This window comes from Adiantum capillus-veneris, chromosome 17, assembly GCF_014529385.1.
Source record: "Adiantum capillus-veneris isolate H3 chromosome 17, ASM1452938v2, whole genome shotgun sequence".
In the NCBI taxonomy this organism is placed as follows: domain Eukaryota; kingdom Viridiplantae; phylum Streptophyta; class Polypodiopsida; order Polypodiales; family Pteridaceae; genus Adiantum; species Adiantum capillus-veneris.
In genome coordinates this window covers 16475345-16502090 of record NC_140947.1, presented here as the reverse complement: position 1 = coordinate 16502090, position 26746 = coordinate 16475345, and the positions used below count along the sequence as shown (strand labels likewise).

General features: G+C 41.7%; 3 protein-coding genes across 3 annotated transcripts in view; 2 read left to right on the top strand and 1 right to left on the bottom strand.

Moving 5' to 3' along the window:
* LOC147436857 (zinc transporter) overlaps positions 1 to 13635 on the bottom strand; it is a 112359-nt gene extending 98724 nt beyond the window's left edge. The window contains exon 1 of the mRNA XM_086486252.1: positions 13476 to 13635. Coding sequence (XP_086342378.1) covers positions 13476 to 13549 — 74 coding nt within the window. The 5' untranslated portion in view covers positions 13550 to 13635. The remainder of the gene's footprint in view (positions 1 to 13475) is intronic.
* On the top strand, positions 9748 to 10711 carry LOC147436859 (uncharacterized). The gene has a single exon (XM_086486254.1). The coding sequence runs from the start codon at positions 9748 to 9750 to the stop codon at positions 10657 to 10659; it is 912 nt and encodes a 303-aa protein (XP_086342380.1). The 3' UTR covers positions 10660 to 10711.
* On the top strand, positions 10799 to 12982 carry LOC147436858 (uncharacterized). Its single transcript, XM_086486255.1, has 4 exons — positions 10799 to 11359; positions 11459 to 11825; positions 11916 to 12077; positions 12198 to 12982. The coding sequence occupies exons 1-4, from the start codon at positions 10809 to 10811 to the stop codon at positions 12663 to 12665; spliced, it is 1548 nt and encodes a 515-aa protein (XP_086342381.1). The 5' UTR covers positions 10799 to 10808; the 3' UTR covers positions 12666 to 12982.
* Positions 13636 to 26746: the final 13111 nt, after the last annotated feature.

The following is a 26746-nucleotide window of genomic DNA, read 5'->3' as shown; positions in this document are numbered from 1 at the left end:
ACATATAGACGGAGTGCCAAACCGTTCATCAAACACACGCAAACAATGGGGTCGAAACTTGTATTTCTGATCTAAATCAATCAACTGTGGCAAATCACACTGGAAATGCCCATGCTTAATGCTCAATCTTTCTTGTGCTCTTTCGGATATTGTCATGCCAAGGAAGAAACATGGAATGTGAATTCCTTGAATGCAAACATTTCATCTTTTCATGAGTAATCCGCATACATACATGCTCATTCATGAGTGAATCGTGCTCATCGTACAATATGTCAAGCCTATGAAAAGGGATCACATAAGGACCGTGACTAAAATACATGAAAGCATCACGAATGAAACACTCGAACAATGCGTACTGACTAATCATTTGTACACATAATACTTCCTGTGGGGGTTCTTTGGACCTCGACTCGAGAGCCAAGATCGGTTCTTCGTGATCTATCGAATCTGCAATGAGATTAGCTTCACTAGACAAAGTATCAGCTCAACCATCATCCATGTGAACAATCACATCTTTATCCTGCAAATCATCATGCTCGTGAATAATCACATCTTGATCATGCAAATCATCATGCTCGTGAAAAATCACATCTTGATTATGCAATTCCTGTGTGTCGTGCTTTGGAAAAGAAGAGACTGAGAGAGTCTCCTTTTCCTGATTCTCTTCAATCTTCGCCTGCACATTAGAAAAAAGTGGGACTAACTCTTGCATGTGTTGGCCTCTCTGTTCGGCCATCAAGCATGTTTGCGCGCGCTCACGCTCAAAGGCTAACCGTCTTTCTTCGCGCTCGCGATTCAGTTCGGCTATTCTGTCTTTGTGCTCACGCTCCATGGCTGCCATTCTTTCTTCGTGCGATGCTACGTGTTGTCTACTTTATCGTATCATCATGTCCATCATCGCCTTGACCAAAGCCTCCTTAGGATTTGATACAATCCGTGGCGTAGATGGGGAAGTGGGAGGGTCAAAAAAACCTCCCGGTGGGGAAAATTCTTCTTCGCCACCGCCATGCTCATCACCTCCATGCGAAGTATCCATTCCGCTTCGGATAATCACCATACACTTAAGTCTTGGGTTACACTTAAGTCTTGGGTTCTTAAGTTCACTAGGAACTTGGGTTCTTATGGGTCTTGGGTTGCTGGGTTCTTGAGTCTTGAGGTTCTTGAGGTTCTGGAGTCTTGAGGTTCTTGAGGTTCTTCTTTAGCTTGCAATCGGTGTTAGAGAAGGATCTTCTCTTACCCAAGCTCTTCTCTTTCCCGCGGGCGCACCCCTTGGCGGCCTTGCGCTCACACCAAGGTTGCTTTTTCCCACCTCACGTCGATTGGCCAGCCGCTAAGTGCACGGTCCGCTCTCAATGAGTGAAAAGAAAAACAAGGGGAGGCTAGACAAGCCCTTCTTTCTTGGGATTCTTGTCACTCTTCAAAAACACGATTAGGAATCGACACTCCCAAGAGGACTTGGGTTACGTGCAACCGCAACAAGCAAAAAAAATTATGTGTTGTTTCCTTGAGTGATATAGAACACTGCCAAAGCTCTGATATCGATGTAAGGTGCAGCGGAAGTGAATGTTGAACTGTGCTCAAGATGAGTGCTTCGAAATGTGCTCAAGGGTTCCTTTTACTTACGGAAGGGAGAGCCTTCTGTTCCTTTACTGAGAGAGTGCAAATGATCACAAACAAAGTGGTAAACACTGCGAATGAAGGTGCTGAGACTGAGAGATAGAGAGAGAAGAATACGACACCAGAACATTGTCAAACCCTCCTCCGAAGGCCCCACTCTCTATGGCAAGAGCGGTCTATTGCTATTGATTGCACAAATCTCTACAATGCTTTGGACTTCCCGACGAGGTCAACGACGATCGCGACGGGATGGGCTGAAATCTGAAAACGCCAAGGGCTGGAATCTGCAAATCTTTATCTGCTGAATTCTGACTCTATGTCCGTGACGACGGCGATGACGACGATGCGACGACGACCGCTGAAAACGCAGATGCTGAAATCTGCGTTTTCCGGGCTGAATCTGCAAACTTCGGTGGATCTGACCGTGCGGCGAGGATCTACTGTGGGAAGGTGAGATCTGCGAGGTTTGGGACTTGCAGTGCGGAGTCTAGACACTGAAAACTGAAAACGCTGATGCAGGGAATGTCTTCACGCCGGAAATCTGCAAAAACGCCATGCTGAAAATCTGATGTAAAAACGCTAGGCTGAATCTGAGGTCTGCAACAAAACGCTAGGCTTTTGTTGTGTCCTGCTGTTGCCGGGTTGGATCTGCAATGCAAAACGCTGGCTGATCTGCAATGCAAATGAAAATACTGGCTGATCTTGGTTGCTTGAAAACGCTAGGGTCTTCTTGCGGTTCTTGCTGAGAAGGTGCACTTGATGGTGGTCTTCGGCCTCTTCTGCCAGAGAATACTAGCACTAGCTTTTCTTATATATATTCATAGCCACTTTGCCCTACCCAGTTTCCCAACAAAAGTCACTTAAAAATAATAAGTGAAAAATGGCTAAAATAGGGATAATAGATTTTCTGCACTGTAAAATGCTTTTGATGGAATCAGATGGTAATGTTGATGATCATGCTATGTGCAACCAGAGGATATGCATCTACTCTAAGTGTCTGGACATGCACGGCCTGCGAACAAACTCACAAAAGTGCCAGAACACTTCCTAATCTAGGCTGATTGAACCCTTGTCATGAAGTAGCTTGTCCACGTACACATAGGGTTAGATGTGCACGTGACACCGCTGCTCACTTTCACATGGTATCAATCGCCAAGCTTTGGGATCTGCATTGATTTGCTCCCAGAAGGCTAGCGCTAGCAATTTGAGCCCTTCCATCACGGCAAAACTGCAAAACGCTACATAGCGTTTTCAACCCTAGTGTTTTCTGCAAATCCACGCTAGCGTTTTTTGGGACCAAGCCTTGCGTTTTTGCAGCCTAAGGCCACGATCTCCTTCTCTCTCCCTTGGCGCTTCTTCCCTGCATCAAACTGCAGCAGATCGGCATCAAGACAAGCCTGCGTTTTTTTTACGCCAAATCTGCGTTTTTGTGCACTTGTGCGTTTTCTAAGGTTGTTGTGTTTTCAGCAAACGCTAAGCATCTTGTACAACCGGAAGCGGCCAAGACTTGTATGGGAGACCCTTCTGCCGCCTGGCACTTGCAGATCTATACCTTGAACAGGTATCTACACCCAATCGGCACCATTTTGGCTTTGATTAATTGCTGTTTTTTTCTCTGTTTTCAGCCCATCAACGGCTGAGAAGTGCGAGAACCCCCTCCTCTGACACTCTACGACGCTCCTATACCAATCAGTAGCGTACAGGCACGCTAAAATCTCTATTACAGCAGCCATTTCAGCACTCTTTGCAGCGTTTTTTAGGGCGGACAGCAAGCTGAATTTTTGCCCTTTGTGCAATTGATCACTCCCTTGCTCGTTAGGACACCATCCGGTGTGTCTCTGTCGGAGGCGACATCACCTCGGCACGCATGGCTTGCCTCTTACTATTCAAGCTTCCCCCACGCTTTGATCCCTACTTTCAGAGTTTGCTCACATCTGGACGTACCTCTTTTCCCACCCGGGACGAAATTCTCCCTTCCCTCAGACGGATCGAGGGGCACTCCGCATTCAGAGCTAGAGGTGATATTGATGCAGAAGGAGCTTTGATAGCTCAAGGAGGCAACAAGAAAGGTAAAGGTAAGAAGAAGAAGAAGAACAAGGACATAGAATAATAGCACTGCCACAAGAAAGGGCACAGAGAATCAGAATGCAGAAAGAAGAAGAGAGACGAGGCCAGCAGGGAGAAACAGACAGCCTCGACTGCGGTTGTAGCCTCTCACGAGACGGCAGGGACCGCTCTTGTCGCGACGACGGACCACGCTCTTGCTACATCGCAGTCACGTACTTGGGTTATTGACAATTGATCCACCACTCACATGACTCCCCACCAGTCTTGGTTTAGCTTTCTCAGAGAGACTCATGGGCAAACCGTCACTATGGGTGACAACCATGAGATTCCAATGTTTGGCACAGGCAAGATTACCCTCTTTCATGCTACCTCAGACCCGAAGTTCAGTTCAGTGGAGGCGCTTTACATTCCGGACATGGCCTTCAACCTACTCTATGTATCGAGTTTGGACTGTCAGGGAGCTGACATACACTTTGAGAGTGGCACAGTGATCATTTCTGATTCTATGATAGGTACTATCCTTGCACGGTGTGAGCGCGATGGTTCTCTATATCGCCTCACTGCTCTTCTGTCTCGGACCACGGAGTCTTCTTCTCTATGGCATGCACGATTTGGACATCTATGCTATCAGCAGCTTCAACAGGCTGCTAGGACCTCTATGGTGGAGGGTTTACCAGTGACGCGCTCCTCATCAGGCATATGCAAGGCTTGCCAGATGGGCAAGCAACAAATGGTTGCCTTTCCGAAGCAAGCATCCAACAGAGCTTCAGCACTGCTCGCACTTGTTCACATTGATCTATGTGGCCCGATGAGCACTCCTTCATTTTCTGGCTCACAGTTTTTGCTTGTGCTTGTGGATGATTTCAACAGGTACACTTGGGCTTCGATCTTAAAGCTCAAGTCAGAGGCTTTCAGTTTCATTCGAAATTGGAAGATGATGGTTGAAAAGGAGGACTTGCACGTCAAATGTATTCGCTCAGACAGAGGGGGTGAGTTCACCTCGAAGGACATTGTAAAGTGGTGCAAGTCAGAGGGCATCTAGCGTCAGCTGACTACTCCCTACACTCCTTCCCAGAATTGAGTTGTTGAGCAGAAGAATCGGACTATCATGGAGATGGCTCGTGCGATGCTTGCGCTTGCTTCTTTGCCCTGGGTTTGTTCTATGGTCGCTCCAAGGGTTGCACCTTACTTGGTTGGTGCGATTCAGATTGGGCAGGAAATCCAGATACTCAGCGCTCTACTAAAGGAGTAGGTTTCACACTCGGCTCGGGACCCATTTCATGGAGCAGTAAGCGGCAACCCACCGTTGCGCTATCTTCCACAGAGGCGGAGTACAGAGCAGCTTGCTATGATGCTTGTGAGGCCAATGGCTACAGAGATTACTGTGTTTTCCCCAGACTGCTACGACTCGTCTTTTGTGCGACAATCAAAGTTGCATTGCTATCGCCAAGAACCCTATCTTTCACACTCGGACAAAGCACATTGAGGTGCAATACCACTATGTTCGGGAGCAGGGGTTTTGGCTAGAGATCTTCATTTGGAGTATGTCCCTACAGTGGACAATGCAGTAGACATCTTCACGAAGGCTGTACCTCAGCAAACTTTGGCTTCTCACCTTCGACTCATTTGTGTTGTCTCAGCATCCAGTGATGGGAGGGGGTGTTAGAGTTACACCACCGTTGCTTCGCCGTTTTGTACGGCTAGTGATTGTCCCGGGTTGGCCACCCATCGCACATCATGTAGATTGCACGTGTCCGGACGGTCATTTTTTGAGCCTCGCTGGGCGCACACATTTTTAGCCATTTTTGGGCTTTTATGTTTTTTGCACCAGTTACACACTTTGCCCTACCTCAACCTAAGATTCTATAAATAGAATGTTTAGGGTCTTGTAGTCATTCAGATTGTGTATTGAGAGCATCATTTGCAGAGCACTTGTGTTCTCTCTCTCTCTCTCTCTCTCTCTCTCTCTCTCTCTCTCTCTCTCTCTCTCTCTCTCTCTCTCTCTCTCTCCATCCAGTGTTTTCGGCGCGCATGGCTCACACCCTCTCCACTGCTCACTCTCACAATACCCACCAACTTATAAGTTGTAAGTGACTTGCCAAGTGGCCCAAATTCCATTTTGGCGCACACAAGCTTCCATACTCATCAGAATTCAGTGCTAACTGGCCCAACGAGTCTTAGACTGACCGACCTCGATTCTGAGAAACCCATTCGGCCACACTCGTTTCACACTGGCCATGCAATGTCCACTTATAATGTTGTAAATGACTTGCCAAGTGGCCCAAATTCCATTTTGGCGCACACAAGCTTCCATACTCATCAAAATTCAATGCTAACTAGCCCCACGAGTCTTAGACTGACCGACCTAGATTCTCGATGTGAGAAACCCATTCGGCCACACTCATTTCACACTGGCCATGGAATGTCCACTTGCACCTTTTCAAGGGTTTCGGGAAATCCAGTAAGAATAAAATAAATAAAAATATGTAGTACATATTTAAAGAAAGCAACAGGAAAAATACACCTCTTGGTGACAATCGACTTCTTTAAAGCTTACTTCAAAGGCGAACGGATGGCAGTGCGCTATTTCGAGTGCATCTCATCAAGCGGGTGAGGACCCTTGGAGTACTGAAGCATCTATTGGGCACAAGCATCAACGTGCTCTTGACACTGCATCTCCATTCTTTCGTACTCAGTAGGTGGAGACGGGCTGTACTCTTCCGAATCTTCCGAAGGTGCACGATGTCCATTGGAATCTTCATTATTCTATCCCAAACTAAAGTGGTCACGTGCCACAGTTTCCTCCTGGCAAGATTCGTCGATTGAATCCATGTGTGCTGCGAGTAAAGGGATCGAATCCTTCATAGAAGAAGAATCGACAAAGCTCCCATACCATTGTAATAGGCTTGGACACTCGAAGCCGAGAATCTACCACAACACACGTAAGAAAACTAAAAGAACTGAACAAAACTAAGAGAGAGAGGAAATGGCACTGCGTAGTTCCACACCCAGAGAGACTGGCCCCAAAGACTGGCGTCCCTTTCGCTATTTCTTTATTATTAATGCTTCACAAAGTACAATGTCCGAGGGTCCTCTTCTCAGCAGCACTCCCAAGCTAATCTGCTTGCAATTGAGGCCCTCGCAATGAATTTATAGGCCCTGGGCCTTCCAAAGCAGTATACATGAAAAGCTTCAAGTCTTAAAGTACCTTGGCCCCAAAAGCTAGCGCTAGAGCTGCCAAGCGGAAATTCGTGCAAGTGCCACGTCAGCAGTGCAAATTGCAGTCCACGGAGGTCTGTACGGTGCCACATCAGCATGTCAGTGCGAGACCCAGGCTGTCCGTACAACAGTGCCACGTCATCAGCTCCATGTAATTTTTAATCCTTGTGTCCCTGAGGCCCCATCAGACAAGGTCCCATAAGTTGGTAGGAACTAAATTTTTAAAAATAGGCCACCCAGCAAAGAGACTTAAAAGTTGGTAAAACTTCTTTCCCATCTTTCCCTAGGGATTCGACCCCTGTCCTTTAGGTCATGCCACGTCATCACTTTGTGACAATTGGATTTCTTTTGCACGTGTAATCCTAAGTGATTACTCTTCTCTAAGGGGGGAGGTATGTCACAACCTGGTGACATGGCATGACCTATACCATAGACCTAAACAGCAGTTGAGCTCAAGCTGCACTAGAAAAGAGGATCAAAATCTTGCTTGGCATGCCCGCATTTTGCAACGGAATTCACAATGACGTGGCAATTTTTGGGCGACAGAATTCAACAGCATTGACTTTTAAAGAGCTTTTAGGCACAGTAATAAAAAAAGTTGACTTTTAGTACTTTTTCTTTGTAAAAGTAGGGTCAAGCGCCTATAAAAAAAGGGTTTGTGTGAAATATCACATGATCAATTGGAGATCGAAGCTCGCATTTGCAGTTGCACACTCGAGTTATAAAGAAATACGCAAAGGGTACCTAGTTGAGGGGCCAATGATTCTGAGAGGGAACTCGACCTCGCTCTGTTTCATCTCTAGCTGTTAAGTTCTCTTTCTATTCAAGAGTATTTGAAGTGTTTCGGATTTGTTTTGATTGTTTGATGTCTGTTCCAATTAGCCATCCCATCGGCATGTGGTGCCCTTCAGTTACATTTTGACGTCAAAGTTGCCTGAGAACTCAAAATGAAATTTTTTGAGGCAAATCATATCCTTGGCATGCAAATCATGCGTGACGGGTCCACAAAGGTTCTTTACTTGTCTCAAAAAGAGTACATAGCAGAGTGCTTAAGGAGAGGGGGAAGCTTATTAGCACTCCATTGCATCCATAAGTGAAACTTAGACAAAGGATTGTCCCAAATTTGATGAGGAAAGGGTTGAGATGGCTAAAGTCCCTTACATGCATGCTATCAGTCCTAAGATTCATGCCAACATGGCCACTGATACAAGAAACATTGGGCGATAAAAAAATGTGATACTTGAATGGTACAAAGGAGTCGTATATTTGCTTTGAAGGCAAGGAAGCATGTGTCATTGGTTAGACAGAGTGCAGACTATGCAAGCAACGTAGACAACACAAGGTCTACTTCCAGCTATATGGTTAAATTAACTCATTGTGTAGTTTCATGACGACAATCCCAGTATATTGTACAAGCTGGCAAGGAAGCCATATGGCTTACTCGTCTATGAATATTGTTGCAAAGTTCCTAATTTTGTAGTGTGAAAGTCCAAGTGCTGTTGATTTGGGCACTAAATTCGGTCTTTCATGTGAAAATGAAGCACATAGATGTGAAATATCCCTTTATTCGCAAGGTTCTTGTTGAGGACACACACATCGAGCATGTCAAGATTCACGCAAATGACAACCCTATAGATCTTTTTACAAAAGGTCTATCCTTCAAGTGGTCTGAACTGTCAAAGTACTGATGGACATTGGACAGAGATACAAACTCTTCATCCCTTACATATTTGTCCATAGCCTGCTTAAAGGCACATTGGCCTTTATGTTGTTGGGTAAAGACCTTTGTGCCTAGCCCAGCTTGTGCTCAACCGTCTATTCTAGCAGTTAACCATACAATCTGCTCTCTCTCTCTCTCTCTCTTCAACAAGAGAGAGGACATCCCCCAAACTTCCTCTAATCCTTGCTATTTATTGGATCAATCAGTGACCCTAAGGGTCACTCACTATCAATTGAATTTATGGCACATCCAGCCAATGTGCATCTCACACTAAAATGCTGAGTCAAGGGTTGGGCAATACTCGAACAAGAGCACAACAAAGTAGATTATTAAATCACAATGCAAAAGATAAGATGGCCTTAGAGAAATGGATGTATGGATGCCTCAATACATGAGAAATTGCAAGCAGGGTAGTTTTCGTACGTCGAACGGAACCTCTCGTTCCGTCCGGCCGGACCCGTCCCGTCCCGTTCGTTCCGTTCGTTCCGTCCGGCCTGTTTTTTTCGGCAGTTTATGACCGTTGGCAGCATTTTGGCCGTTTTGCAACGTCCAGTTTATAGGCCTTTTGGAGCCGTTTGCGGGCAGTTTTGAAGCCAAATGCCATTCTTATTGCCCATGGGCCATTGGCACATTGCCATGCTTATTGCCCAAGGGCCAATGCCCATTGCTCAAATGTCAAGCCTCACATGCTCTTCCTCTCCTATTTAAGCAACCCTTCCCCTTTGTTATCCAACACAACCTACAACTACAAGCTACAAGCTTTAGCCCTAAGCCTCTCAATGCTCTACCCTCTCATCTCCATGTGCCTCCATTGAAGCTTCAAGCTCTCAAGCTCTCGAGTCTCCATTGGGTCTACCATCTCTCTCCTTCAAGGTCCCTCTCATCTCCATGTGCCTCCATTGAAGCTTCAAGCTCTCAAGCTCTCGAGTCTCCATTGGGTCTACCATCTCTCTCCTTCAAGGTCCCTTGGGTGACACCGTGACGGGTCTCTCCTTCAAGCTTCCTTGGGTCTCTCTCTCTCTCTCTCTCTCTCTCGCTCTCTCTCTCTCTCTCTCTCTCTCTCTCTCTCTAATCTATTGATACATCGTACATCATACTAGTAGCTACTAGCTACATACTACATAATGCTGCCTCCTCTTCATGAAGCCTTTGAGAAGCATTGCCGATATTTTGAGCGGGTGGGGGGCAAGCAAAACTCTTGCAAGTGGTGGTGCAAATATTGCCCAAAAGCTATGACCTCTTCCGTCACCCGTCTCATCATCCACTTGACAAAGATAGGAGGACAAGCGGGGCCATGTCCTAATATCCCCGAAGATATCCTTGCGGAATGCAAGAGAAAGTATCTTCCATTGAAGACACGCAAGGGTAGAGTCACCTCGGATGAGTTCGTGTCGCCGGATGTTGATAGCTCCGATTCGGAGGAAGAGGCCTCTCCAACTATGTCCATGGCTACCGGTGCCACCGCGGCCTCATGTGATGGTAGTGCCTCCTCCAAGAAGTCCAAGAAGTCCAAGGGGTCTTCAAGTGATGGTGGCCGGCCTCCGAAGACGGCAAAGCAAACTTCTCTTGCGAAATCGGTGGGTGGATGCTCCGGCCCCTTGTCTTTCCTCAAGGAGAGACAAAGAATCGCAGAAATAGAGATTGCCCGCACGGTGATTGAATGCAATCTCTCCTTCAACATTCTTCGGTTGGAGCGATGGAAGAGGATGATCATAGCAATTGCGGCGGTTGGTCCATGCGAAGGGTGGACGGGTGTGTCATACCATGACATGAGAACAAAGAAGCTTGATGAAGAGAGGGCAAGGATTGACAAGTCACTTGAGCCCGTACGTGCGGGTTGGGCAAAGTATGGATGCTCTATCCTCTCCGACGGATGGAGCGACCGCAAGAAGAGGGGCATCATCAACATTCTTGTTTCTTGTCCTCTTGGCACGTACTTCTTACGGGCGGTGGATGCGGGTTCGAGAGGGAAGAAAGTGACCGGGGCATTCATTTGGAAGCACATTCGCCAAGCCATTCTTGAGGTAAAACCGTAAATCGAGCCTTTATGTCTTGAGCAATTGCCAATGAGTCCTATGTTTTAATTTTTAAGTTTTAACTCTTCTTGTCACAAATGCCTCTTGTGTAGGTTGGTGCGGAGCATGTCGTGCAAGTGATTACCGACAATGCTTCAAATTGCAAGGCAATGAGTAAGAGGCTAGAGAAGGAATTTCCATCCATAGTATGGACTCCATGTGCCTCTCATTGCCTTGACCTTCTCTTTGAAGACATAGGGGAGCTAGGTTGGGTGAAAGATATCCTCAACCAAGCACTCTCCATCATCAATTTCATCAATGGCAAAGTGAGGGTGCTTGCCATTTACCGCACCTACTCCGACCTTGAGTTGAAGAAGCCATCGGCCACTCGCTTTGCCGCCATGTGGCTACTTTTAGAGCGGCTCTATGATGTGCAAAACAAAATACAAAAGACCATGGTCTCCGATGAGTTTAGGGAGTGGATGAATGGAGAGTCCGCCGCTTCCCAACAAGATGCAAAAGCCATCCAATGGCTTTGCTTGCGGGAGGAGTTTTGGCAAGAAATTAAGGGTCTTGTCGTTGCGATCTTGCCCTTGTACAAGGCTCTCCGCATGACCGACATGGAAGGGGCAACTATTGGGCTTCTATGGCACTTCATGGAGGAAGCTTACAAGGAGATTGAGAAGTCTACAATCCTAGATGGGGCTCCCGATGGAACACGGTATAACTACATATTTATTATTACATATGTCATTCTCTATATATTTAAATTCTACATGCTTGTTTCTCTACTTAGTACATTTCCTCTCTCTTCTTGTAGTGATTACCTCGAGGACTCTCCCAAGAGAGACGACATTCTCCTCCTAATCACAAAGCGGTGGGATTGGATGAAGAGACCTATCCATTACTTTGCGGCTCTCTTGCATCCGGCTTACAAGAAGCCCGAACTCTTTGCAAATCAAGAGCTTATTGAGGAGCGCAACAATTACCTCTTTAAGGTGCTAAAAGAAGAGGACATTGGAGCATTTCTCCAAGAGGTAATCAACTATAGCGACCAACGAGGCACTGCATTTACTTCCAACTTGTGTTGGAAGCGGCAATCCTTGGTGAAGCCTTTATTTTGGTGGGAGAGCTTTGGCTATCAATTGCCTACTCTCAAACGACTTGCTTTGAGGGTTCTTGGCCAAGTAAGCGACAAGCCTCAACCTTTTACATTTTATGCTTAATCTCTTCAACTATTGTCTCTTATAGCTTATGCCTCTCTTGATGTGTTTTAGGATTGCTCATCGGGAGCATGTGAGCGTAATTGGTCCGCATACTCCCTCATCCACACCAAAATCCGAAACAAGCTCTCAACGAAGCAATTAGAGCGACTTATCTATTGTCGCTCCAACTTACGCATGTTGCGCTCTATGCATGAGATGCCTATGGCTCGACAGGTATAAATTATAAATTATAATCACTACTCACTCCATTTTCTATACTCTAGAGTCTAGTCTTTAATTAGTTTGAATATACTAATTATGTTTTCATTGTCCAATGTTGTAAATGTCAAATAGGTCAACGTGGATGAGCTCACACTTACCATTGACACTCTAAAGAGTGTCAATAAAGAGCAAGACCCTGAGGAGCAAATGATTTTTCGTGAGCTCTACTTGGAGCTTGAGGAGATTGATCGCCGGGTTTCTCGCACACGATCACGCAAGAAGGTCGTCATCCATGGAGTTACATCGGCTACAAGAGATAGAGGTGCCAGGGCTACAAGAGGTAGAGGCAAAGCATCAACAACACCCACGGAGGCTCCTAGGACCTATGTGCGGCGAGGCTCCGGAAGCGGCTCTTGTGCGGCGGCCATCACTATGGAGGATAGAGAGCCTCGAGAGCCAGAGTATGATGATGAAGGCAACCTCATTAGTGATGGAGATTATGAGCCGTCATCCTTCGACTCTTGTGAGGAAGAGGATGATGTTGATGAGCAAGGCTCAGAAGAGGAAGATGAGGAAGATGATGAGAGCACTAGTGACTAGTGACTTTACTATTTAGTCTCTCTATTATGGTGTGTCACTTTTTGAGTACTTTGTAGCCCTTGCCACTTGGTCCCCCCACTTTTTTGTATCCCTTGCCACTTTTTGAGTACTTTGTAGCCCTTGCCACTTGGTCTCTACTTATCAAATTTCAATGATCATTTTGGTTTATGTAATGCTCATTCTCTTTAGTCTTTGAGTCTTGACTCTTTACATTGTACTATGTACTATGTAGTATTGTAACTACTAACTTGTAATCTATACAAATGTCAAGTTTCTATAAGTAAGTATTAAGGCCTAAGCCTTAGGCCCTTAGACTTGAGAATTATTTGTTTTTTTAAATTTGAACGTACATAACGTCATCGTATATCATAATTTTTTTTAGTTCGTTTAGTACCGCACATCATCGTACACGTACAAAACGTACGGGACCGTACGAGACTACTATGATTGCAAGTGATAGTCCATGGCCTACAAATGATGAGGTTTGATCAACGAGAACAAAAACGCATGTGAGACTTCTGTAAAATGCATTTGCAAGCCAAAACCTAGATGATAAAATCTTTTGATGCTGCAGGCTGCTTCATGGCGGGCATTCTCAAGACAGCATCGATCTTCATAAATTGCAATGTTGTGAGGTCCTGATACGTGAGCAACATCTCTACCTTGTTGTATATCTAACCATAGACTATTATGCAATTGCTTATGCACAAAAGAGAGCAACAAAAACACCATTCTCGGTGTGTAATGCATTCGTAAAATGCAAGATAATCTTAGCTCAAGTGCGCCACTGCTTGAAGGAAGAACACAAACCTGGAGGATCTGCCCGACCCCAAATTGTATCTGCTTAGACGGATTCTTCCTCGCGAACTTCCTTCCAGCAACATTGTTCTTTCCAATACATTAGCTCACTCGCTCGCTCGCTCGTTTCTGCTGAATGCCTCTCTCTCTACGATTCGAACCTTGGACGTTACGAGAGAAGCTTTTAACTTTGTTGAGATCTCTCTCTCTCTCTCTCTCTCTCTCTCTCTCTCTCTCTCTCTCTCTCTCGGGATAGTTTCCTACGACGTTAAAATTCTCTTCTTCTCGGGTGTGTGTGTGGGTGTGGGTATGTGTGTGTGCGCGGTAATAAGAAGAGGAAGATGGTATAACCTTTCTATCACCCAAGTGTGGTAGATTGGTTATGCCATTTCCCTCTTGAATAATAGGTCTTGAGTTCAACTCTACTCGCCGGATAGATCTTTAAGGTCTCTTGGGATAGTTTCCTACGACGTTAAAATTCATTTCTTCTTCTTCTTATTCTCTCTCTCTCTCTCTCTCTCTCTCTCTCTCTCTCTCTCTCTCTCTTATTATCGTCCTCGTATGTCGGACATGACCTATGGGACCAAAGATAGATGTGATGTACTATTTGTGGGGATGATAAGTGACTCAATGCTCAAGGAGCGTGGTGATGAGAGTCGCGATGGAAAGCCCACACTCTGGCTAGAAGAGGAAAGTATGTAGGTATAGATCATGACTGAAAATGTGAGGAAAGCAAGTTTGGATGTGAGCAAAAGTTGAGCACTCTAGTAGTGTGTGGTACTCAAACTCTCGAATTTGCCGAGAGCATAATGTGCATAGTCGATGGGATTCTTCTCTATTGTCCCAAGGTCACACCTTATATTGAAGGGGCTGCAATAGTGTGTATCGCCGACAAGGGGATAGGCTCAAGCATATAAGGGTGAGTATTGCTCCCTCTTTCAATGACGAACATGGTTTTGTAGTGAGGCGATCCAAAGCGGACAACAAAGAGAGTGACTTATAAACACTCTTCTAAGTTCTCGTACTGCTCAATTGGAGCTATGGCACAACAGTGGACAACACAATCAACAAAACCACATACAAAGCCTAATTAAATGGGGGTACCACCTAATTATGAATACAAACTAAAACACACACACACACATACCAAGACCACTTTACCACTTTGGTTTACTTTTACAACATAGCACTTTGATCACAACAAACAAACATGGAGCTTCACAAGAAATTTAATAGCACAACACAACCAACAAACCCACAACCAACGCCTAACTAAATTGGGGCACCACCTAGTTTTGGATGCGAACTAGAACACAAACACAAACACACACAAAGATAAAAACATGTTATTACTTTGGTTTACATTTACAATAAACATAGCACTTTGATCACAACACACAAACATGAAGTATCACAAGGTACCATTAATGACACAATCTACATCCAATGATTGATCTTTTGCATGCCAAACATTGTCTTAGGGTTGCAGGAGCCCTCTTCAGCGCTTCACCCTCTTACAATGACTTTTTAGACAAAAGACCAAGACCACAAAGACTCATAACCACACAAATCTCAAAACAACACATATGAATCGAGCAACAACACGTTTTACACTATCAAGCCTCCACAAGTGTGTCATCAAATGGATGAAAGAGCTAGAAAGTGTACTTTTGAACACCTTCTTTTATACACCAATTTCAAGGTTTTATTGATATGAGCAAAGTATATAAGGTGAATTGAAATGTAGCTAAGTAGGTCTATACACTTCAAGACTTCCCAAAGGCATAAATATTAGATATGATGCATAATCTCTATGCTTCAATGATACAAGTGGGAGTCTCTCTTCACTAATGGATGCTCATCGTTCAATCTTTGTTTTTATAAGGAAGGAAAGGGTTCTATTTATTTGATTTGATTATTCAAATCAAGACTACAAGAGAAAAACTTAGTTTAGGATTTTGTGCTTTCAATTCAGGGTGCATCTCTCTTATGTCTTTGACTCACATGGATGTGGCTAGAGAATTATTTAGAGTAAGAATTATTTAGAGTAAATGGAGATGGAAAAAGAGAGAGGTGAGTACATTCTACTAAAACTTTTCTACTTGCCTGAGATTATTTTGAGGAAGTGCATTCGAAGTAAGATTAGTGGTTATAGTAAGTTAGTTACTATTAAAAGATTCAAGCTCCATGCATGTTAGGTTTAAAGCATAAATAATCGTGATGGGAAGAGAGTATAAATAGTGAAGCTATAGATTCACCTTAAATCTGCAAACTGCCGCTTGAATGTTGCGTAATTCTAACCTCCCATTTGCATTTATGCACTAGGGTCTTGTTGGATATAGATAAATGTGGTGGTTATGGATGAGAAAATCTCTCTTATAGAGGTCAATGAAGGTTATGGATGCTCATTTTTCAAAAAAAATTGTGAAAGTTGAAGACTTGGTAATTTAAGTGTAATACAGAGATAGGGAGAGGTATGTGTGTAGACTGAGGTGGAGTTTGAAAACTATAAACGTGAAGAGAGGAAGTCGATGAGTAAAAGGGTGAGAGAAGATGAAGAAATTGCAGGTTTGGGGGAGGAGAGAGATAAATGTCTGTGGTTGTAAGTGTGAGGAAGGGGACTCCATTATTTTTGCGATATCTCTCCGTCTATAGCTACAAAAATTACCAAAAATATATGAGCCAAAAGTTCAGCTCTTAATCCAAAACTTTTATGTTTTGGACTTCTTCACATTCAAAGAGTAGATGGATGCCAAAAATTCCTCGAGATTGTGTGATGGAGTGCCACAATCTTCCTTTTATTGGGCATTGAGGCAGCAATAGTACCTTGAAAGGGGTGGAAAAGTATTTCTATTGGCTTCAACTCAAGAAGGATGTGGATGAGTTTGTGCACACCTCTTTGGTGTGTCAAAAGGACAAGCACAAAATGGCAAGACTCCTACAACCTTTACCTATTCCCGACCGACTTTGGGAGAGTATAGCAATGGATTCCATCTTCAATATTCCAAAGTCTCAAAGCCCAAGTGGACATTGTGGTATTTGGAATGTCATCAATAGATTCATCAAGTACGTTCACTTCATACCGATAAAGCGGACACTTAAAGCCAATCGTTTGTCTCACAGATCTTTAGACGACAAGCATTTATGAATAAGCCATATCAATTTTCACATATATATGAAATTTAGATGAAAAAATATGGTCAATAAAATAACGAGAAGTGACATACTTAGGTTTAGTAAAACATGCACCTAAATCCAAATAAGTAGATATTTTGGCACACACACAATACTTAGACCCTAACTACGAGAAAACATTTATGTACAAGAGTGTATCATTATATTTTATCCAATTTTTTGTTCATTTATCTAAATAATTCGCTAGCTGAGGTTTTTAATTGTTGATAACTAAGTATTATAACTCACAGACCTATGTACAGTCGAATTGAGAGACAAAATCACCACATTATGGTGACTTTGGTGTCAATGGGGTAGCTTATAGTCGCAAAATTAGATAGCCAAAAACTACATAGGGGCAATATAGGTGGTGTAATGTATGAAGCATGACCCACAGATTACTGTAATACATTGGCATTGTAGAAAAGCTTCTTCATATGGGAGTCTGTTAAGGCATCATGTAGCAAGTGTAATGTATCCCATCTCACGAACCACCTTCTTTATGTCTTGCATCCATCATGTGCTCAATCTCTTGCTTTTATGCATCTCATAAGTTTGTAAGACATCAATTTTGGACATTTTCAAACTCTTTTTAGGTAGAGTTTGAGATGCTCCCCCTCACACTTGAACTCCATAAAGAAGAATCAGTGTCACCAATTTGTCAAAAAGATCCTTTTGACAACCCAAAATTTGACATCCCCCACATTACACATGTTCTCAAACGCATATCACACTCTCATTCATGCATAGCACATTCATGCTACTTGTGATTGACTCAAACCTCAAGGCCAAGATACATAATGCTCTCGACCACTTCAAGTGGATAATTGTTGTACACCATGCATGGCTTCTCCTTATGCTTGGTTTTCACAAGCATAACCTTTGTTTTTTATCCTTCACAATCAGTCCACTATACAAGGAAAATCTCTCGAGGAAAACCATAAGATTTTATGCATCCTATAAATTATATGCTAAAAGCACTACATCATCCACATACAACAAAAGCATGATTACCGCATTGCAGATAGTAACCTCTTTGATATGTTCTTGTTGCATAAACTCAAGTACCATTTGTTGCAATGGATTAATGCATAGACTAAAGACAATTGGTGACAATAAAAATCTTTGTTTAACCCCAATAGTGTTTGCAAAAAAATTTGCAATTCCTCTTCCTTTGTACAATTGACATATCACAAGAAAACCGCAAGCATAAATTCAGTTGGTACTCGGAGTTCTTCCATTTGAGGGCGTACATGGGAGTGAACCGTAACATGGGATCTTTTCCATATTTGGTTGCTTGTATAACTGCTTACAATGCTTATACATATCCATAAGACCAAAATTGCTAGCCGACTTCCCCTCTTTTTCTCTTCTTTTGATTTGTGCCTTTTATGCATGTAAATGTCTTTGATAGTTATCTTTGTTCTTAGTTGCATTTAGCTTTGTCAAGGACTTCCAAGAATTTTGACACTCTTTATGAAACCACCCCTTCCGTGATCTACCTTTGACATGCTTTATGGAAAAGATTTCTTTGGCACATTCTTCGACATGCTTTATGGAAAAGCATGTAAATGCCTTTGATAGCTATCTTTGTTCTTAGTTACATTGAGCTTTGTCAAGGACTTCCAAGCATTTTGACACTCTTTTTGAAACCACCCTTGCATGATGTACCTTGTTGATACCTTTGACATGCTTTATGGAAAATCATTTTTTTGCACAATAACAAATAAAATTTTGGAATACTTTCCGTTTAGCTTCCAAAGGTGTAGCATGTTGAAGCTTTGTCATCCATAACTTTTGCTAAACCATTTCAATATAGATGAGTGCTTGTTTGAGATCCAACTTCACCTCTAAATCTAAGGGCACCAAGCTTCAACTCCCCTTCTCTTCCACACACACACACACACACACACACACACAATTGAAGGGACACGGTGGTGGTGGAAGTGTGCGGTGTGGATGCACGTGTGTGTGAGGTGAGGAAAATGGATTGTGTGGGTGGAGAATAGAGCAGGGAGCTCTACCTCTTTATTCTTTGTATATAAAGGAATAAGGGTAAGTTAATGGATTGGTCATTGGGCAGTTGGACATCAATTTTTTGGCCCTAGGCAAAGCACATGCCACCTTTACCACAATATACTCATATCTAAAGACAAATGTGCCGATAAGTGGTTACTACTAGCTACCTACTAGCATGTATAATATATAGATGAGAGACACTCTCAACCTATGCCTATTGAATTGCTCACTTGATATGCATGCAATCAAATTGGCTCTAGTGATAGGCGAGTGTGTGTATCCATGCTAGAGCCTACATGAAAATCTTGTAGACGTCTTTGTATAGTCTACATAGCTCCACAATGCTAGTATCAATCATTGTATGACTGACAATCCTTGCTACAAATGCTCCCACTCCATCTGCTACGTTAGGCAACAACACTAGTAGTTTGTAAACGAGGCGCCCAAACATTGACAAAATCTGCAGAATCTTGGTTGTAGTAGCCTCCTCAGTGCTATCTGCATACACTCTATCATCGTGACTACTCATCACATATGGATGTTTCATCATCGACACTAGGATGGCTACGTGCCTGTCATCCATAGGTGGAACTATGTGCTCTCGCATCACCTCATTAGCGTCTAGCATGAGCATATCAAAGAACTCCATGTCTGTCGTCTCTATCTATGTCTCTAGCAAAAAGACCTTCTCAGCCTCTGTCTGCACACACTCCAAAGTCTTTTAAAAAAAGACCTACCTGCCTCTGTCTGCACACATTGTCGCTCTACCTCTATTTCTGCATAATTTATTGGCATGTCCTGCATAGCTAAAAGCTCCATCTCTAGAGCATATTGGAGCTCATTTGCAAATGAGACACGCTTTTCCTCTTGCTCATGACATTCCAGTAACAAAATTGAGAGTATATTGTCTCGTACCTCAGATACATGCATAGGATAGACCAAGACACTTTGTGCTCCCCTCGTGATCACTAGTGATTTACAATGCATCTAGAAAGACTGCTATCTATTGGGGTAAAAGAGGCATATGCCTTGCCACTAACTCTCTACTAGCCCTTGTACACTTATATAATAAAGACCCTCTCTCTCTCTCTCTCTCTCTCTCTCAAATCCTTGAGTGGTGTTTCCCCCTTCTTGCTTGCTCTCCCCCTTCCTACATGCACACAAGCATGAGGGACATCCGGCCCTCAATTGTTGGGGTAAAGGTGCCATGTGCCTTGCCCCAGGATGGACGTCCACCAATGTCTGCCACTCATTGAGCTCACTGACCCACTCTTTATATACATAAAGTAATAAGGAGTGAGTGTTGATAGATGATGACATGGTCCGATAGCAAGAGGATGCAACCTCTCTAGCTAATGATTGTAAAGGACTAAGCTTACTTAAGAGGCTATTTTCTAATGAACCATTGCACTTTTGAGTTATATCAATTATGTCTATATTCTCTCTCTTGATGCTCTTTCCCTTGGCATAGCCCTAGCCCTAATTTGCATTGCTCTAACCCTAACCCTAGCATCATGGTGAGCTTAAGGCTTCATCCACAATAGCTTAGCTCACTAATAATGTTTAGGGTTGAGCACACACTTCCCAATAATTGCACTCTGGTCCATTCACTCCTGTGTGTGTTATCTTATGTGCTCCACCTCCTTCCTCACACTCGCACACGTGCATGCTCCGTCATCGCTCTCACAAGAGGTATCACAGCTTCAGTTTCTCAACCCACTTCCAATGCACATGCACAAGCTTTAAGGTGGAGGCTCGGAAGAGGTTGACCATGCAAAGGCTAAAGTTGTTGGAGTTAGTTCTACAAATCTTGGAACTCTATGAACTCTACAAAGTGAGCTTCTAAGATTGGAGTTATTTTTGGGGGCACTTGGAATTAGTGCATCAAGTGCATAGCAGGACATTACAAAGAAAGTGTTGGACCCCATAACCAAAAGATAGCATAGGGAATTTTTGATGTAAACAAACAAAACGTTGAACACTACACGGTAAAACAAATCAAGGATTGCTTGAAATTAAAGTTGAAGGCAGTGTTGTAGTGGGGGGGGGGATCGAATGCACTAATGAAAATGTGAAGGTAGCGTTGGTGATTTTTTAGGGAGTAGCACTAGCAAATTGAGGCCTTCAAGGTAGCCAAATAGAGAGAGACAAGGAGCTCAAGTGAAGAGAAGAAAAGAGAGGGTACGTAGCACTCCTCCATGCATGCACTTCACATACCTTCGACAATAGGAAGAAGAAGCGAGAGGAGAGAGGAAAGCCCTTGGCTGCCCCTCTCGGCATCATGCAAAGAGAGAGTGTGTGCGGAGTGAAACTCTATGCAACACACACTATTAGCATCAGGCTAACAAAATGGTCCATTTTTTAGCTTAATATTTTAACTTCACTCATTTTTTATAGAAAATCCAGTCATGTCCAAAGTTGTAATTTCAACTATTTTTATGGAAATGTAAAGTTCATAGTCGAGGCTGTGAGATTTCAGCTTGTAATTAATCGTATGTGATATATTTCTAGTCCCTTCCTATCTAGATTTGAATCTATTTTGACTTTTTAAAACCTTGGTTAAGGAATCAAAAGCCAACTTTTGTAAAAAAAACCCATATGAAATTTTTGGATAACAAGCATACGTACAGTCTCTGAGCTTTATGTACTCTCTTGCAATCTTCTCTTGCACAAAGTTCCCTCGCAGATTGTCTAATGGGAATGTCGTTGTTTCATCGTGTTCACAGGTGAAAGCCCTACACAACATTGTAAGTTTCTCGCGATGATTCCATAAGTTTGTTGTATCTAATCCTCTTCTTAATCTGATCACATAACTTAAGTTTTAAGCATCCAAATCGCATATTATGCATAAGAGAGGTATTATGGCAACATGGCTAAGCTATTGAGTGCATTATGACGGAAAAAAGATTAGGCCAAAACAGTCCTAAAGATAATAAAGTGTTTTTTGAAAAAGTGGTTAAAGTGTGGATTTGAGACCCTAGGCATGTGTGTTTGAGCTCTATCTACCCAACCTATAAGTTTGGTAACAATTGGACCGTTTGCTTGGTGAATTGTCAAGGTTTTCTTGCAGATGTCACACTTAGTTATGTTGTTTAACATACAATTGAGTGTTGGATTAAGTAGATACACATTATTTCACGGATTTCATGTTTAGTTATGTTGTCTAACATACAATTGAGTGTTGCATTGAGTAGATACGACTTGAGTGTGTTTTTCAAGAGCTTGACAACCTCTTGTAGCCTCCATGCACTAGTCGCATCTACTACGTCCCATGGTGTGACATTTATGTACGTGGCTCTTGCTATCCCTACAACAAGATAGAGCGATGCTTGGGAACCTCAAAACTTACATTTGGTGCCATTGTCGGGGACGAGATGACCTAAACTAGAGAAAACCTCAACACTCATATATTATTGTCCAACACTTTCTCTAGGTTTACCTAGAGTAAAACACCAACTTTTAGAAATTAAATAGTTCAGGAGTGTCCTCTTCAATCGTGTAGAGGTGTCTTGGGAGTAGTCATACTTGCCAGGACCTTTTAGATATAGATTAGGTTGATTTTGAGTGGTTGACGAGTTAAGCTATATCAAATATGAAAGCTGATACTCATTTCATAAGAAAAACAAGTGTTTTACTACCTTCTTGCTGATTTGACTAGGAGTAGGTTAAGTAGATACCGAGGTGGATTTTTGACCTATCTCACCCTCTGAATTGTCATTAGTGGGTTGTTTCATGAAATTTTAGAGTTTTGAGGTTCTAGACTCCTAAGGAAATCTTGAAAGACCACAAAACAACATCTCTGATCAAGGATAGGTCTTAGAAAAGATGTGGAAATTCAGTAAGTCAAGATCAACGTTTAAGAAAAAAATTAAGGTTTGGCAAAAAAAGAAATTATTATCTCTTATGTGATTACTGCATGCAAATTTGAAATTTTCTTGCCAAAAAGTACTTGTAATTTATTGTATAGGACTTAAATGTCATCAAAATTCTACAAAAGTTCAGGCCCAAGCCTATAGATAGAAATCAATTTTATGTATTTTTGGCTTGAAATTGAACTTTTAGCTCAGATGTAGCTTATCTAGGTAAAATATAAACACTTTTGTGAAGGCTTTAGGAGTTTCGATTTCATTCGTGTGTGAAATTCAAGTCGAATCTGCTTCCATCTTTGACCAAAATGTAAGTGAAGGTAAGTATACCCAAAACTGTTCTAAATGGGATGAAACCACTTAACATGTATTAAAATGCCTTCTACTAACTCTGTAAGTTGCAAAAAGTTAAAGAACTTGCAAATCTGAACACCATGATAATAAGCGTGCTTATTATCCTCTGACCTGGAAATGCAAATTTTTCATCATTTGGCAATACCACAGACTAGAACATAGTGTATTGAGCCACTGATTCATATTGAATTCAATTGGAGTGGTAAAGTGTTAATTAGGTCTAGATTTCAATGAAGTCTAATAACAGATACAAAGTTGAGCTTTGAAAGTTAAAGTTGAACCGAACTTCATGAAACTTTTTATATGACTTGTTTATAGTGTGAACATCTAATGCAAGTCCAAAAAGTGGGAAAAATCCTTCATTTCAACCTATGAGATAATAAGCGTGCTTATTATGTCATACCATGAAAATTAAGCTTTTTGAAAATTTCTTAAAGGGGATTTGACCTAGGGTATTAATAGAGTGTATGTATCAAAATTCAAGTGATTTAGAAAAGTTTTGATTTGGATAGCCACTTGAATTGCATCAAAAATTTGCAGACACTAAAGCTAGCAAGAAATTGTACAAAACTTACGCAAACTTGATAAAAATTGATTCACAGGCTATTGAACACACCCTTAATTAGTGTGAATCAACAAAAGTGAGAAATGATGTTTTTATGACCCAATAGATAATAAGTGTGCCTATTATCTATTGTTTGCTAGAGAGCTCAAATTTGAAATTTTTGATTGCCAAGGTTTTAAGACCTATCATATAGATAGTTTGAAAAATTTGGAGTCATTTAGACATTGTTTGCTAGTAAAACTAAGTTCTTAGGAATTGAAGGTTGCAAATTGGTCCTTTCACTAATTTTGTAAATTTGATACTAAAACTTTTTTACCAAGAGTCATTGTACATACTTGCGGCTAATAAATTGATTTGTATATGTTGATTTTGCAGAATTGATCAAGATCAAGGTCAAGTCAAGAGCCAATTTGGAATTGTGACAATTGAAACAGGACGGTGGTTCTAAAGGCCAAGTATTCAATTTCATTGAGCATAATTGGCCTTTATGTAACTTTTTTTATGTTTTGTACTAGCAAATGATGTATTTAATATAAAAATCAAGAGTAGAGTGTCAACTAAGGAGAGTGTTAATCAAGGGGACTATTAGAGAGACCATAGTTGAATGGAAACTTTCTTTGACTCTAGTTCAAAAATGTCTTCTTTATCTTCAGGCAAGTGTTGAGAGTAGAAAGAGTATGGAATAGAAAGAATATTGGACTTCTATACTTAATTTGAAGGATTTAGAATGACCCTAATAGATAAGGATTTGACTTGGTTTCAAACTATACCTTCTGGATCCATTACAGACTGGCCAACCTTGGCTAAAACATTTTTTTTTTGCTCGTTCAAAAATAGGAATTCATAGTACGATAGCACAAATCTATAGCTTTAAGCAAAGACAAAGAGAGTCTGTAAGGGACTGTGTTTGTAGAATGAGGAAATACATTGATAGATACCCATGTTTTGCCCTTGTGGTGGACCCTTCCTGGTATATCCTCTACATGTTGCTCATCATATCATTCATTTTCTTGAGCATGTCCTCTATGGCATTCATTGGGGGTGTCACAATGTGTCCTACTTGTGTTGGCATAGAGATGTAGTTTGCTTGCTCTGTGTGTCTTTCATAGTGCTCTTCGTTGAAAATCTTACAATTATCCCCGAGTCTATAGCATCTGAGATGCATGCTTCCAGGGTAGTGTGTTTGTTGATATACATTATAACATGAAACTCCTTGTTGAGTTTCCCTTCAAGGAACAATGAGAAGCCTCTCATCAGTTGGAATTCCCATAACGAGGCCATCTAAATTGTATGCCATCAAAGGAGAATGGACAAACCATGAGACCAATGAGTGTTATTATTGACCAAAGTACCATGGGAATGTCCAGTATGTGCCTATGAGACCACAACGGCAACCTATGTATAGGTACTACCTAACATGGAACAAATGCAAAAGCCACCCATGGCTATGGAGATACCACAACCCGTGCTAGGTCAACAACCACCCCTACTAGGAAACAATGCAATACAAGTTAAGTACATGCATAATGAAGGATATGTGGAGGAGAAATCCATAGTACCGGTCATGCCCTATAATGAGGCTAGTTCATCAACTGTGGTAGCAAAGGAAGCATGTTGCCAAAATCACAAGGCTTGCTATTGGTAGATAAAATTTACATATCCATCAATGCTACCTTGGAAGCTTTCCAAGCGGGCATAAAGCAAGTTAGACAATGGAGACAAAATGAAAAAACTATCCAACTCTTGATATAGAAGCCGCAAAGCTAAAATCTTATCAAAACTTAGTGCAAATCATTCTAACAATTCTTTAAGGAACATAAATAAAAATTGAAACCATTGGTAATCCCATAAAAGGTGAATCGAAACCAGAACCAATGGAGATAAAGGACATTAAAGAATTGGTGGACTCTTTACTTGAAAATGGCGAACTTGAAATCGTAGTACAAAAAAGTGTAGACATACTAGAATCAATTCCCTTAGTAGAGAAAGACTGGCAAAATCACTTGTGGAAAAAGGTAACTGAAATCATCTCTACTTGAGAAAGTTTGGTTAGACCATCCACCCATGGAATTGGACTGAAAATATGTAGCTTTTCTAAAGCTCAAACATACTCTCATACTTGGGAGATAACAAAGAAACATCCTTGGTATGTAAGACCACGAATCTAAATCAAGCAAAGAAGACTTTAGATGTGGAAAACCTTCAGTCAATCATGTCAATGTCTATTCAATGCACTATAACATTTGGAGAATTATTGAATATCAAAACACATTTATGAAAAAATCTACAAAACACTTTGAAAAAAGTGAGAATCACAAGATTGTTAATGAAAAAAGTCAAAGAGTTAAGATTATAAGAATCTTGAATTAAACTTGTCGAATCCATTCCTATGAACAAAGTAGGAGTTACTTGCATGGGAAATGAGGGAAACATGACTTTTCCTATGGAATATAATGATGTAAAAACCAATGCTATATTGGACAATGAGGTTGGCATTGTCATTGCCACTAAAGCAGTCTAGGAAGCCTGGGATAGACTAGCAATCTAACAAACAAGAATGAAATTGCAAGTAATAGATGATCACATCAAACGACTAATGGGATTTCTAGAAAATATGATAGTTAGCTCATGTGATATTGATTACCAACATACGTTTTTGTAGATTTTGGGACGTAAGTGAACTATGAAATAATTTTTGGGCAAACTTTCATGAGACATATTCAATTGATCCAAGATTGGGAAAATGATTACCTATTCCTAAAATAAGTAGGATCAATCACATGAGTAAAGTTGAGAGACCACTCTTACAAGGATGTTCTAAAAACACCTATTCAAGAGTTCAATTCCAAAATATCAACTAAAATCAAATTACCAGCAGGGTTAAACAAAGACACTCCTATTTGTTTGAGACTCTTATCATAAAGGAATCTGGCTTAGAGAGGGAGCAATGTGAAGAAATCTATTTTTGCAAAAAGGAAAGTTTTTTTTTGAATATTTCATTCAACATCAAAGATGACAACAAAGATAAGGGACAAAATGAGAGAGTAAACTGAAACGAAATTAATTTGTACCAGAAATCAAAGGCAAGATGCAATGTTTTTATGATGATTGACATGGAAGATTGTATCAAAGAAAAATTCACCGGTAAATACCCCACCTCAAAAAAGAAAAGAAAATGAAACAACAGAATGGAACAAAACAGAAACCTCAGAAAGACAATAAAGCAAAAGAAAAAGAAACGTCTATAACTAAAACACAAAGAAAGGCCAAGTATCGAGAATTGAAAAGAACCTTGAAAGAGGTTT

Excerpts from the sequence above, each read along its gene's own strand:
- LOC147436859 (XM_086486254.1), top strand. The coding sequence starts at position 9,748 with ATGCTGCCTCCTCTTCATGAAGCCTTTGAGAAGCATTGCCGATATTTT.
- LOC147436858 (XM_086486255.1), top strand. The coding sequence starts at position 10,809 with ATGAGTAAGAGGCTAGAGAAGGAATTTCCATCCATAGTATGGACTCCA. Across the intron at positions 11,360-11,458 it reads GGGGCTCCCGATGGAACACG|TGATTACCTCGAGGACTCTC; the intron begins GTATAACTACAT and ends CTCTTCTTGTAG. Across the intron at positions 11,826-11,915 it reads CTTTGAGGGTTCTTGGCCAA|GATTGCTCATCGGGAGCATG; the intron begins GTAAGCGACAAG and ends GATGTGTTTTAG.